This window comes from Saimiri boliviensis, chromosome 4, assembly GCF_048565385.1.
Source record: "Saimiri boliviensis isolate mSaiBol1 chromosome 4, mSaiBol1.pri, whole genome shotgun sequence".
Lineage (NCBI taxonomy): Eukaryota > Metazoa > Chordata > Mammalia > Primates > Cebidae > Saimiri > Saimiri boliviensis.
The window spans coordinates 7,125,937-7,141,403 of record NC_133452.1 but is presented as its reverse complement, the minus strand read 5'-3'; the positions used below and the strand labels follow the sequence as shown (position 1 = coordinate 7,141,403).

General features: G+C 35.1%; 1 protein-coding gene across 7 annotated transcripts in view; it reads left to right on the top strand.

The window, feature by feature from the left end:
• The window catches only part of QKI (QKI, KH domain containing RNA binding), a 169,427-nt gene that overhangs the window by 27,032 nt on the left and 126,928 nt on the right, over positions 1–15,467 (top strand). For all 7 annotated transcript variants that reach the window (XR_005578496.2, XM_039465548.2, XM_039465555.2 and 4 more), the window contains exon 2: positions 13,475–13,617. Coding sequence is in view for 6 of the 7 variants with exons in the window: in XM_039465548.2 (XP_039321482.1) it covers positions 13,475–13,617 (143 nt within the window). In the remaining variant the exon portion in view is untranslated. The remainder of the gene's footprint in view (positions 1–13,474; positions 13,618–15,467) is intronic.

The window sequence follows — 15,467 nt, the reverse complement described above, 5'->3', positions numbered from 1 at the left end:
AGCACTGTGCATTTATGTTACTTTAAAGGGAAGAGGAGTAAGCTAACTAGCAGAGTTGTCAAGCTGGTACCATATTGATGCTTGAGTGAAGTTATAAGAAATGTTTTTGTAGCTTTGCATGTTTTTGTGTTAATAGTCCTAATAAGATTTGTTCAAAAGGTGTTTTTTCTCCAATGATCTAGATGTTAGAAATATAGCAGAAGGCAAAAGCAAAGCTATATGCCCTCTCAGAGTTAACATTCTAATGTCAACAGGCAGTAATCAATAAAGAAGTACAGTAATGTATTAGGAAATATGAATTATAGAAATAAATTGAACCAGGATAAAGGGGATCTGGAATGTTCCTGTGAATTGAGGCAAGTTTCCATTTAAAATGGGAAGATCAAGATTGTATTCCTTGAAAAATTGAATTTGGAGCAGAGATCTGAAAGAGAATTAGTGTGAGCCATACTGCTCTCTGGGGAATAGCTTTCCAAGGCAGAAAAAGAGTTAGTGCAAAAACTTGAGGGCAGGACCATTGGTTCCTTGTGTGGATTGTAGCCAGGTACAGAGGTTAGGTTGGTTAAGGAGACTAGGTCAGAAGGACAAAAGAGGCGAGGGCAAGGGGACCTTATGTGGATGTTGTAGGCTATTGTGTATTGTTGTGAGGACCTGGGCTTTTATACCAACTGAGACAGGAAATCATTAGAGCAGCGGTTCTGGGCATCCTTTTAGGGAATCTGTTAAATCAGACTATCTTTGTGATAATAAGATGGTATTTGCCTTTTCCACCACCATTTACGTATGAATGTACAGTGGAGTTTTTCCAGAGGCTGTATGCTATGTGATACTGCAACAGATTGCATTCAAGAGATAAGAGAATCTAGTTGTCTTTATTAAAACAGACATTTAAAAGATTGCAGTGGTATAAAACTGAGTTTTTCACTAGTTTGTTTAGTTGGAAAATACGTTATTTTCTGTAAAATGTGCATTTATGGTTAATATGTAATAAGTACTAGAATTAAAATGAATCAAAAATAATTTAAACATTTTTAGTTTTAATTTCTATTATGGTAAGTTTTGTTAGATACAGCTTTTATGAACAGGGAGCTCTTTGGGCTCCTCCAATTAATTTTTAGAGGGTGGAGTCCTGAAACCAGAAAAGTTTGAGCAGAGGAGTGACATCTCACTTGGATTTCAGATGTCACTTGGATTTCAGCAGGCTGACTCCGAGCAATAAAGAATAGAGTGACCGAGGTAGTGGTGGAAGCAGTTAGGTTAAGATTTGGTAGGAAATGATTGTGATTACAGCTGTGATGTTAGGGTTGTGGTGGTGAAGTGAAATTAGGGATAGAGTCTGAAAGTTGAGTACACAGTGTTCACTAGTGGATGGAATATGAAATGTGAGAATGGACTTGCTATTGTCTGAGATCAGGAGGAACAAATTTTGGGGAAGGCTTAGGAGTTTGGTCTTGAATGTATCAGATAGGCTGGGAAGAGAGTTGGTGATAGGTGTTCAGATTTCAGTGTGGAGGGTTGGTTTGGAATGTCGTTTCCCAGAGTTTTTGTTGGATTGTATTCGTAATTTTTTTAAAATACAATATTTAGCTTCCATAATCAGTTATACTTTTATAATCTCAACACAGAGTGCTGTATTCTACATTGAGAAACTCATTAAATTCGCTTTCTGAGAATGTTATATGATAGTAGAATGTACACTTGAAGAGGCAGTAAAAAAGTAATAAACATAGATTTGCCAGTAGCCTGACATGACTTAGATTTTCTGAATCTCTTTGTAAACTAACTGTGGTTTAATTAAAGGAGATTGTATTGCTTACCATATTAAAATAATGTTTTCAGTACTAATTACTTTGACATTTGAAGGCGCTGTATAATATGTTGCTCTTGTTACAGACCAATATATTTTTGCTGAAGTTTTATTTTTCTTTATAATTCAGTGTCAGTGCTTGTTGTAGAGGTTCTTTTGGAATATTGTGTATAGTAGATTGTTTCTTATGCCTTTAAAAATCTCTTCTTGGCTTTTTCATAGCATGAGAGAATTCTCCTGTAACACCTGTGAATGTCATTTGACGTGTGTTTTCTTTTTTCTTTCCTAAAAAATGTCACTGAAGTGACAGACATGTATTTGCTTTGTTTATGGGATTAAGGTGATAGGTAAACCTAGGCTACATGATTATAATCCTTAGGTTGTGTATTGAACTTAGATGAAATTTTGAATACAATCAAAAAGGTTAATTAAAAATTAAATTATTACCTAGGAAAAAGCAGTTCACCCCTACCTCCTACACAGAGGTAACTCCTTCAAAATTTTGGGGGCATCTGTTTTATTTCACTCTGATTGACCAAATTCCTTTTAAAGCGCTAAGGGATTTGGAGCTTCAAGAGGGCAAAATAAATAGGTACAGACCTTTTCCCATTTCCTCAAGAACAAGTGTGGAGGAATCTAATTACATGAGGATTTGGTGCTTTGCAAGGATGTTACTTAAATTCTGGTGCCCAGTAATAGTTTAAGACATTTTAGAATGTGTACTTCTGACAGGAGTAGGATTGACTGGCCTGTAGTTCTCAACCAGTTATTGAGTATATACAGCCCTTGCCTGTGGGGGGCGTCAGTAGAGAGGGAGCACAAAATAGAATCTCTGTAAAAAGCCAAGGAGATGCATTTTAGGGCAGATAGCCATGAATGTGATGATGTCTAACTTGCTCGTTTTGCAGATGAAGAAAATGAGACCCAGAAGGTTCAGTTTGAAGGCACACAGCTTAGCTAAATCATTCCAGAGAAGCAGGAGTAGAATCCATGTTGTGTAAACTCAAGGCCAGCGCTTTTTCCCCAACCACGTACGAGTATTTGGAAGATTGGTTTTTTATAGAAAGGTCATCGTATGTGGATTGTAATCTTTCTTCTCCACCTTCTTTAAGGCAGGTTTAAAGTGTGGTTTTTAAATTTTTTTTTTTTATTTTTTAAGCAGTGTCTAGTAAAGAAAATCTAATTAAAATGTATAGATAAAATTTATGAAGCATTTGCAAGGAAAGTCATCTGTAGTTGAGATTAACATTAGATCTTTTATCTGTGGATATTTATTTTGGAGAACAGTAACGAATTATTAAGCACTTACATTTAACATGTATTTTGGGTGATTAGTAATGATTCCTTTATTTGAAGAAAGCAAATATGTGGAATTAAAATTTTAACAAACATTATTTAAACTGTAGAATCTAGATACTATTTTGAGTGAGTTATTTTTTATTTTTATTTTTTTAAATTTTTGAGATGGAGTCTTGCTGTGTTACCCAGGTTGGTGTGCAGTGGTAAAATCTTGGCACACTGCAACCTTCACTTCTCGGGTTCAAGCGATTCTCCTGCTTCAGCCTCCTGAGTAGCTGGGAGTAAACAACAGGTGCAAGCCACCACACCTGGCTCATTTCTTTTTGTATTTTTAGTAGAGACAGGGTTTCACTGTGTTGGCTAGGCTGGTCTTGAACTCCTGACCTTGTGATCTGCCCACCTCTGCCTCCCAAAGTGCTGGGATTACAGGCGTGAGCCACGGGGCCCAACCTGTTTTGAATGATTTTTTTAATTTCCTCAGTTTTCTTTATTATTTTTTCCATGGCTTTTATTCTTTGTCACAATTATTTCGCCCTTCCCTCATTAGTATAATAAGTAATTCCAAAGTCCAAAGCAAATACTTTTTAATTTTTTTTTTTTTTTTTTTTTAAGACGGCGTCCTACTCTGTGACCCAGGCAAGTACAGTGGAGTGATCATGGGCCACTGTGGCCTCTACTTCCTGGTTCAAGTGATCTTCCCACCTTAGTCTCCTGAGCAACTGGGTCTACAGGTGTGCCATCACACCTGGTTAATTTTTGTAGCGATGGAGTTGCCATGTCTCCCAGGCTCACTTTTTAAATTTTGTTTCTTTATTTTGAAATAAATTTAGACTTAAAGAACATTGGAAAAAAGTAGTATGGATGTTAACAACTCACATAATCATAGCATAGTTATTGGAGCCAGGAAATGAGTATTGATACAGTGCTCTCACTAATCTGCAAATCTTACTCAAATTTTGCCTGTTTTTCTACTCATTGGTTTTTCTGATTCAAGATTCCACATTTTACTTAGTAGTGATGTCTATTTTGTTTCCTCTAATCTGTGACCATTTCGCATTCTTTCATGACCTTAACCCTTTTGAAAAGTGCTAGTTGTTTTATAAAAATGTTCTTGAATTTGGGTTTCTTTGATGTGTTTTCATGATTAGAATAAGGACTATTTTTGGCAAAACAATCACAAGTGCTGTTGTGCTTATCTCAGTGCATCTGTCTTAATACTGGTGATAATAACTTTGATTAGTTGTTTAAGGCAATGTTCCCACTGTAGTTTCTCCTTTTTCCTTAATAAGTAAAAAGTGTCTTACAGGGGAGATACTCTGAAACTGTACAGCTATCCTTTCACATTTTTGCTTACTGATTTAGCAGTCATTGAATGATTTTTTGTCTGCATTATTACTAATTAAAATTCTTGAAGGAAGTTCTATCCCCTTCTTGTATTTATTCATTTATTTATATCTTATGGGTTATCATTTATTACTATCACTATGTAAGTCAAGTAAAAACTTTTAAGAAAAGTATTTTCTGAACAGTTAATACATTGAGATAATTCAAAATTCAAAGGCTCATAAGAGTATATTTTCTTCTATCTCTGTTACCTTGGGTACCCATTTCCATTGTTAAGAGTTTATTCTTTCAGAAATAGTAAAAGGATTGGGAAAAGAGTTGTTAATAATAATTGCTAGATTCTCTTTTTACCTGGATTCTGATGATGATATCGAACCAGCTTACTGTTGGATCTTCTGAGATTGATTAAAATGTTTCATAACTAGTTGCCATTAGATTTAAATTTACATTTTAATACAGTGACTATTATATAGAGATGAGGACTGGTTTCCCCTGAGTATTCTAAGAAACGACACGACCAGAAAAACCACATTTTCTGTTAGATAAATGACAGTTAAATATTTAACGTGTAAAACTAAACAGGTTTAAAAGTAAACTCTTTTTTGATAAGTTGAAACAAAAGTCAATTTAAATGAGAAAGGCTGCCTATCCAAATAAAGTAACTGGTTTTTCAAAAGTGAATGATGTCCCCCCCAGCCCCCCCAGCACCCTACTCTGTTCTGTTCTTTTCAGTGACCTATTTTACTTTCTGTGTCTACCAGCAGTATCCATTTATTCATTCAAGATGTCATTTTAGTAACCTAGACCTGGAGTTCATCCACAGAACTGTGTTCCGTTAAAATGGATTAAAAGAAAAGGGCTGCAAAGACTTTTTTCTCACTCACTATTAAAACTGTGAACATACTGGTCTACACTTAATTATAGTATGGCCAGCAATACATCAAAAGGTGACTTGCTCCATTTTCTTATTTCCATTCTCTGCTTTTTCTTAAAATGAATTTTAAGAATTTCTTATGCCAGGAAATCCTCTATGAAACTCGAGTAAAGCTGGTTAGACTAGCTGTGACTTGGTCCAATTTCCTGTATTTTTTCGATTTATCTTTTATTTATTTTTATTGATACATATTTTACATATTTATGAGGTACGTGTGATTTTTTTTTTTTTTGCTACATTCATAGAGTATGTAATGATCAAGCTAGAGTATTTGAGGTGTCCATTACATTGACTATTATCTCTTTTGCATTGAAACCTCAACTTTTTGAAATATGATTAAGATAACTAGGCCGAGTGCAGTGGCTCATGCCTGTAATCGCAGCACTTTGAAAGGCTGAGGCAGGTGAATTGCTTGAGGTCAGGAGTTCGAGACCAGCCTGGTCAACATGGTGAAACCCTGTCTCTACTAAAAATACAAAATTTAGTTGGGCGTGGTGGTGTGCACCTGTAATCCCAGCTAGTAAGGAGGCTGAGGCATGAGAATCGCTTGAACCCAGGAGGTGGAGGTTGCAGTGAGACAGGATGCTGCCATTGCACTCCAGCCTGGGTGACAGAGTGAGACTCCTTCCCAAAAAAAGAAAAAAATTTATGTAATAACATGATAGCTAATTAGTCCTTATAAATCCATCTCCCAGAGATGATTACTTATAATAGTTGTCTCTTTTTTGAGTTCTTTGTGTCTATCAAAAAATGTATATACTTAAGTATAAATTTGGTCATATAATAAAAGTTCTTTCCTATAATCCCAGGAATGTGTGTCTCTATAATACAGAACTGCTGCTGAGAACAGTCAGGGAAATTGAATTAGCATTGCTACAAGGTTTTTGCTGTTTCATATTTTCGTATGTGAAATTTATCAATTTATCAACGATTTTGCACAATTGTTAATTTTGGTGATATATCAGGGGTTATGATGAATTTAATTATGTAGTTTTTGTTTTCAGACTTAACACTTGTGAAGTACAGAGTACAGTTTAACCTCTGGAATAAGATTTCATCTAGAGAATTACTGATAGCTTGGGGTTTTCCTTTTTATTTTTTTCTTGCCAATTTGAAAGCAGTTGCTTTGAAATTAAATCAGATTTAATTTATTTGGTTGTTAGAGTAAGCAAAACATATTTCACTTAATAGTACATACTCTAGTAACTTGCTTTTTAATCTAGTTGCTCTCTGTACCTTGTGAATTTGGCCTCTTAAAAATAGCACAGTGAAGTTATATTCCATGGGTTGTTCTCAGCTCAAAAATAACTTAAAAACTTTCTCTGTATTTAGTCAACTCAAAGTTTGTTTCTTTTTACAGAAGAGATCTTTGTTAACCCTAAATACATGAGGGTACATAACAGCCACCTCTTTATGAAGTGGCAGTTGTTCTTCAGTTTTAAATAGATTGCTAATATTATTGTTTTAAGATTTAATGAGTATTATGTAAATAAAAACTAGTAATTTGTTATTAAGACCTAAAATAACTAAAATCTTACTTTGCTCTTTGTGTTGGTGTGCTATATTAATGTCTAACAAGAGGTAGAGATCGCAGACAGTGTAGAGATACTGGAGCCCATTTAAATTTCAGATGAAAGCAGTTATTTTAACTTACCTCATAAAATTTATACTGTATATATCAAATTATATATGTGTATACATAGTTGTCATTTTACTAACAACTAACATTTTCCACAAGTTAATGGAAAATGTTTAATTTAAAAACGCAGTTATGGTCAAATGACACAATAACCCAGGCGTCCCCAAACTTTTTACACAGGGGGCCAGTTCACTGTCCCTCAGACCGTTGGAGGGCCGCCACATACTGTGCTTCTCTCACTGACCACCAATGAAAGAGGTGCCCCTTCCTGAAGTGCGGCGGGGGGCCGGATAAATGGCCTCAGGGGGCCGCATGTGGCCCGTGGGCTGCAGTTTAGGGACGCCTGCGATAACTTTTTTATTCCTCTATTTTAGGTCCTGCTCTAGTGCAATGATAAGGCCAATTTTGTTGATGGATTCAAATCTGATGTACAAAGAAACAGCAGTTAGATACCCAGTGAAAAAATATATGTGCCTATAACATCAGCATTGCAGGTGGAGCAATTGAATGAGCTATCATAGCACTAAGTATAAAATATACTTTATGTGAATTTTTTTTCAGTGTTTTAAAACTTTTAATTTGTATTGCTACAAATTCTGAAAGTAATTTTTTTTTTTTTGGTTATTTTTTGCATTTTAGGTTTTGGGGTGCATGTGAAGAACATGCAGGATTGTTGCATAGGTACACACGTGGCAGCGTGATTTGCTGCCTTCCTCCCTTTCACCTATATCTGGCATTTCTCCCCATGCTATCCCTCCCCAACTCCCCACCCCTACTGTCCCTCTCCTATTTCCCTCCAACAGACCCCAGTGTATAGTGCTACCTTCCCTGTGTCCATGTGTTTTTATTGCTGAAAGTAATTCTTTTATGCATTTTGGTTTTGATTTTTACTTTTTATTAATATTTTTGTTGCTTCTGATTTAGTAAATACTTTTCATGTTTCATTTCCTAGTTTTCATTTTCTTAATTTAAAAAAATTGCTGAAAACTTTCTAAACCAGAAAGTAATGTAGAGCTGTATTTGATTCTTTGACTTTCCAACATGGCAGTATTGAATTTATATACCGCCTTAGCTATCTATTTATATATTTCGGGAAATGACTGCTCAGTGCTGTAATTTAGATTTCTCAGCCTATAGTTTTAAATTATCTTAATGTTTTTTCCTGTTGTCTTTATTTCCAGTATTCTAGTTTTCCATAGAGTGTTTGATCTGTTAGTTAAATCCAGTAATATAGATTTTTTTCTTTCTCATTTTTTTTGAGACAGAGTCTCTGTCACCCAGACTGTAATGCAGTGGTGTGATCTCAGCTCACTGCAGCCTCCCCGCTTCTCAAGTTTAAGCAAATCTGCTTCCTCAGCCTCCTGAGTAGCTGGGATTACAAGTCCCTGCCACCACGCCTAGATAATTTTTGTATTTTTTATAGAGATGGGGTTTCGCTATGTTGGTCAGGCTGGTCTCAAACTCCTGACTTGAAGTGATCTGCCTGCCTCGGCCTCCCAAAGTGCTGGGATTACAGGTGTGAGCTACCATACCCAGTCCAGTAATTCAGATTTTAAAAGAATGTGTACAAAATTGAAAAGTGGCAGAGTATACATACAATAATTTGGTTACAGTAAAAGAGTGATGGTAGCGGAAAAGCGAAAGACAAAAATGAGCTGAGGCTTATGAAACTTAAGAATGACTTTAAAACCTTTTAGTGAAATCCATAGTTGAGTGAATTAAGGGGAGAGGAAAAGGAATAAGGTAGACTGTATGATATTAGCAGGTCATATACAACAGTGCTATGCAGTGATGGAGCAGAATTAACTGATAGTTGTGCCTTAGTTTGGAAAAGAAAAAAAAAAAATCAAGATAATTAGAGCAGAGAAATGTGATGAGACAAGAAATAGTAATGAGTTTTCAGGCCTAAACAAAAAATAATTTTCAGCATACTGAAATTTGAAAAAAAAAAAAAATGGGAGGAACCTAAATGCTGTAAAGGTAAATACTCCCCAAAGCTGAAAAATTCCTATTCTGAACTTGATGATACAGCCTGTAGATTCCAAAACAGATGATTTCCTATTTAAACTGGTGGCTCCAGAGGGAGGTTCCGGTCCCATTGCAGCTTGAGATTTCATCAGGTAGTTAATAAAAGATATGCCTGTGTTTTGGTATCTGGGCCAAAGAAATGTGTGCTCTGTAAAATTGCAGTTAGTTGGATTCTTGACTCAGAGACTATTCATCCTTAAGGAATATCAGCTGACAGATTAATAACAGTCTGCTGAAGGGATATGTGTAGCAGAAAATAAGCAGGAAAAAAAATTTGAAATCTTCTGTTGATGTCTAAACAAACAGTTGTAGAATTATGGAATGGTGGAGACTTGTCTTAGCACCATCATCAGCAAAATGTCAACAGTGTGCTGTGTTTGCTAAGAAAGTAAAGATAAAAACATCAACTCCTAAACAGTGATTATGGAGAGTCCAGGGTTTGGAACTAGAGGTTGATAGCTTCAGTTGGCTTACCCATTGATCATTATGGAATATTGTATACGGTATAGGGTTTTACATATTAAAAGGGGTCTAGACAAATGAGAGTGCGTCTAAACAAGTGGGAGGGTATAAAACCATGTCACTGGTTTAGGGAAGAGGACACTTAGATAGATATTTTAGAATTTTTCAAATGTGTTGTGGGGCTTCTGAGTGGTGGCCAGTGGTAGAAATTTTAGGAGAGCAGATTTTGGTTTATTAAAACAAATTTATAATATTTCATATCTTCAGAGATGTCTAAAACAATTTCTCTTGGTATTGGGGATATTTAGACAGAAGATACATGCCTGGGGTTCATGTTGGGAGAATTTTTGTACTATGTGTGATTAAGCAAATGGTTCTGAACCTTTAGTTCTCTGAACAACTGCTGCAGGTTGATGAAGTAGTGTGGTGGTGGGGGGGGCATTTGAGCATTGTAATGTTTGATACAGCAGAATAATGTTTAATACAGCAAAATAGTGTATATGACATTAGTTATGAAGCACAGGAATGCTGTGTCAAATATTAATAGAGTCTACAGCATTAGTTATGAAGCAGTCCTCATTTTGTGAATGAACGCCTGTGAAGCTACTCCTTACAAAAGGACGAAAGCATTTCCCAAACCCATACTCACTGCATGTTTCTATAGTAATTTGGCTATAATCATAAACTCTTGCTACGGTAACATTCCAAGAAGCTCTGATTGCCAGGACTTACGGAATGGAAAGTTTTAAAAACAAAACTTTAAAAAATAGGATTGTGGAGAAAAAGAATAAATGGGGCTCTTGCATACTAAGATTGGAAACAAGTGGATTCAGTTCATTAATTCAGTAAGTACACGAACCACAGGCACAGTAAGATTGGAAGAAACAGATTTGTCTAAAATCACAGAGTTACTATTAGAACTGCAATCAGAACTTGTTCTGACTTGAGTGTTTTGAGTAACACTCCAGGAAGTGATGATTTTTTTTCCCCCTATTTATAATAAAGATAGTACACAGTTGGTCAAATTCAACAGTGAATAAGATTGTAAAGTCCTTGAGGACCGGAACTATGTCTTAGTCATCTTTTGATTTCCATCATTATTATCTTATATGTTAATTTGTGTTCTGTTATGAAATTGAGTGATACATCTTATGAGACTGAAAAAAATCATGGTACAAAGACTTCTTATCTATCTTCCTTATTAGAGTAAATTCTCTGAGAGCTGGAACCATGACTTGTTTAACTTTCATGCTCTAGAAACCTAGCTCTTTATTCCCTTTGTTTACCCCCACCAAATATTTATTGAGGGTCAGCTGTGTTCCAGGTACTGTTCAAGGACTTGGGGACACACTGGGTAATAAAATCTCATGCAAGTTTGTGTTACTAATCCAAGAATCACATAGATGTTAATGAAAATACAACTTCAGTGGTAAATGCATTGTATCCTCTAACTAGATAGATGCTTATATATGAAGCGTGGTTTTTTTAAAAATTCTTTTCAGATGGAGTCTCACTCTGTCATCCAGGCTGGAGTGCAGTGGCATGATCTTTGCTCACTCGTGTTCAAGCGATTCTTCTGCCTCAGCCTCCTGAGGGACTACAGGCGCATGCCACCATGCCCAGCTAATTTTTTGTATTTTTAGTAGAGACAGGGTTTCACCATGTTAGCCAGGATGATCTTGATCTCCTGACCTTGTGATCTGCCTGTCTCGGCCTCCCAAAGTGCTGGGATTACAGATGTGAGCCACTGCTCCTGGCCTCTGTACATTTTTTAATCTAGTCATCTGAATTTTCTGATAACTTGCAATAGATTTTTTTCCCCTAAATTTGATACATTTGTTTACCTGCAAAATCACTATTCCCACCCCCCCCCCCAGATTTATTACATTACTATGGTTACTTGTAGAAGATTTTTCAATATTGAACTAATTTTACCATGTCTTAGTTCATTTTTCTTTTTTTCTGTTTCAGATGTTTGCATCTATATTTTTAAGCAAATTTTATATATAGTTTTATTTTATGCTGTTCTGAGGCTCTGATATTAGTGTGGTGCTAACTATACAGTAAGACTAGGTAGTTTCTGAAGAAGAAATTTAAGTAATTATTATATAGAAAGTGCTTTTTTAGTCCAGGCTAAAGGATATATGTGTGATTTAAATTAGAATTAAATTTTTCTAGTGCCTCTTGGTTAATTACTTGCTGTAATTGTGTAAATGATCTAAACGAGCATTTGTGTTTAAATTATTACTTGGTTGTTGAAAGCTTGATTTGAGAATTGCTGTCATATGCCAATTTAAGATAAACACTAATTTGATACTGGACATTGTTAGGAAGGATTTAATTATAAAGCTAGAAGTATAAAAAGAACCTTAAGAAAGAATAAAATTCTGCCCTTATGTAGTCAAATCCAAGGTAATCTCTTGATTTTTGTTGATTTCATTTGCTATTCAGAGAAAACATTTGGTAAGCTTTGACAAGCAAATTGTTATTTAAGAGATAAAATTTGTAATAAAATGAGTATTGGTATCACTGAAGCACAAAATGTATTACAGTGTCTTTTTTAATTGATTAAGATTTTTATAGCTAAGAGTACCTTTGATCCTGCCTTTTTGCTGTGTTGTATTTTGTTTAACTGAAACTGATTTAAATAACTAGTTAGAAAAATTAAAAAGTACATTCATATTTGATAGTTTCTTAGGAATTATCAATAGATTGAAATTCATGTTTGGAAACCATACAAAATACATTTTAAAAAGAAAAGATGTTTTATTTTTAAATACTAATGGATGCAAGCCTTTCTTCCAAGGAGGACACAAACTATAGCCTAGAGAGACATTACAGAGGCATCTGGCTAATCTGAATAATGACAACCCTTATTAGGCAGTATGTTCCAATGAACAGGAGTCTGTCTTGTAGAGCATACTGGAAGCTTAAAAATTTTTGAAAGAATCAGTTTTCTTTATAGGACTCAACTCATTAAAATAGAATTCTTCTACTTCAAAAAAAATGAAGGATGTGTATATCTTAAGAACAGTAATACAGGCTTTTAAAAACAGGTCATTGATTTTAGGTATCTCTACTTTTTTTTTACATTTAATATTTCGATCATTAACCCATTGTAGTTTGATCTGTTACCATCTTACCGTTGAAACCAATGGCTTAGTGGTTAAATCCAAGATACCATCTTTTGCTCTTTATCTTACCATTGTTTTGTAGTAGTGGATACTATTGATCAACCTACCCTTGAATCTGTCACTTGTTAGCTTTTGTGACATCTCTGTTCTCTAGTTCTCCTGCCTGCCTCTGTTTCTTCTTGGTTTAGATCTTTCTTTCCTTACCCCTTGCTCTTTCTAAAGTGTTTTCTGTCCTTCTTTCTCCCATTACTTGCTCTAAAACATCTCTTCTGATAGTTTTAACCATTAAATTTGTGTACTAAACTCAGACTTCTGCTGAACTTGCAGTCTGTTGTCTTTTGAACATCTCCGTTTGGATATTCCAAAGATACCTAAAAATAATCAAATGAAGTGGTCCAGTTTAAATGTCCTTCAGACAGATTAATTCTGAAGTACAAAAGAGGCTTTGGTATTAGTTTTGTGTGACAGGCATTCTTACAGTTGTTTCACCGAAGCTATCAATTAGAATGACTGGCCTCATTTAGACATGGAAAAATTAAAACTAACAAGTCCATATTATACTGGTTAGGAAGGAGCTTGGGCTCTGAAGTTAATAAGATACGTATTTGATTCATATAAAAACTGGTTTGTGGTAGAAATTAATTAAGGCTATAGTCCTGTTAAACATGGGATTGATTAATCCAGAGAATAATAGAGTAGGCCAGGAGCTCTTTATTTGAGTTTTAACACTTTATCAATGAAACCCTCCCCTGCCCTCTCTTTTTTCCCCTGGACTAGCAAGAATATTTTTTTTTGTCTAACACATTTAAAATTTTTACTTTTAACAGAAATTAGCAGAGTACGGAAAGACATGTACAATGACACATTAAATGGCAGTACAGAGAAAAGGAGTGCAGAATTGCCTGATGCTGTGGGACCTATTGTTCAGTTACAAGAGAAACTTTATGTGCCTGTAAAAGAATACCCAGATGTAAGTATATTTTGTTGTTTTATTCAATTTTGTTCTACTTCACGTATTTTGGGAAGAGTATATTTGGTGGTAAATACTTAAGCATTATTAGCCACTTTTTAAAAAGTCAGTCATCAACTGAAGTGTGAAAAATTTGGCATGGATAATTTAAAAAATATTTTTATAAATACTGTTTCCATTTCATTGCTGCTATGTCACTTTGGAAATGCTCGTGGTATACTCTTTTGGGTTTCAAAACGGGGTGAGGAATTGTGGAAAACACTTTGGCCTAACTGCCAAAGAGCACCAAGCACAACTCTGCTCATCTTTAATCTGACCTTCAAGAAGCTACAGTTTGGACCACAGCATTCTTTCTGTCAACTGAAGGTGTTGGACTAGAAGGTTCCGTTCAACTCTAAAATTTTTACTGAAACCACTGTTTGTAATCTGATTTCCCCCCATCTTAGTCCATTGTTCAACTACTCTCTATAAGCATCTTGTTGTGAATAGCCTCCTTGTCCTCTATCTGTTAATTTCTAAATAAATCCAGATTCTTTGCTTTTTGTTACAAAACCCTATATGATATGATCCATTCTATTTCTCTGACCTCATCTTAAATTATTTTCCCTCCACTTTACCACACTATAGTCACATTGGCCCTCTTTTGGCTTTTAGAGCAAGTCAAGTCTACTCCCAGTCTTAGGGACTTTTATAAGTTATTTGCACTCTGATCTGTACTGGCTGGCTGCTTCTTGTCATTAAGAATTTAGCTCAAATGTCACTTCAGAGAGGCTTCACCTGATCATTTAATTTAAAAGCCATCTAGCTACTCACTGTTTGACATTGTCTTTTTTTTTTCTTAGCAATAGCACTTATAATCGGGCATTTTTTTCTGATTTTCTCTCTCTCTCTCTCTCTCTGTCTCCCCAAAAAATGTAAGGTGTACATCAAACAAGAACCTTGTTTTTGTTATTCACTACACTGTATTCCCCCATGATACTGGCATATAATAGGTAGCAATACCTGTTAAATAAACTAAGAAAAGATAGTGGCTTTTTGTTAAGTTTCAGAGGATGTTTATGAAAGCAGATGAAAAAAGGAGTATAATATAAAACATTCTCTGATTTACTGGTTATGTGAACAGAATAGTGTGTAGATGAGAAATAAATGTCTTAAGTTGAATTAATAGGAAAAAGCTTAGGTATTTTACAGTTTCATGACAATTTGCAAAATTTGATCTGATACTGTGTTTTAAAAGTTAAATACATTTACTCTTTTTATAGGTATTTTTGGTTGCAAATACACAAATAGTCTTGGATAATATAGGTAAAAGAGGAGTTTGTTGGAAGATTATTGAGTAACACAGAGGATTAAAAGAATAGCTGGAAAACAAAATGTCATGTTAGGCTAGGAACCAGGGCATCTGAGAATTGAGCAGCAAGAGTTTATGGAACTTCTGGATTGAGAGCCTTGCTGACATAACTTGGTATCAGTGCCTCCCAGGCATTTATCTTTTAAATTCAGATTCTTAGAAGAGTGAATGTGTTTTGGGCCTTTTTAACTAGGGAAGTGAGGTTACCTACCATTACCTAGACATGACCACTGTGAGCCTACCCTAGGTATTAGGATTATTTCTAGAGATGTGATATTGTGATTTGTTCCAATTAGGGCCTACTGCTGTTAGGTTTTTCACTATCCCAAAATGATATCAACTGTCCGTTTTGTTTATTTAAACCTTAAGGGATAATGTTTCCGCAGTGAGCATTAACATAGAATATGCAAGACCATAAGGCTGTGATAGAGAATATGTTAATCTGTCTGGTTCCATCTCTTCTTAAAAGAAGAAATCCTATTCAAGGAAGGGATATTTA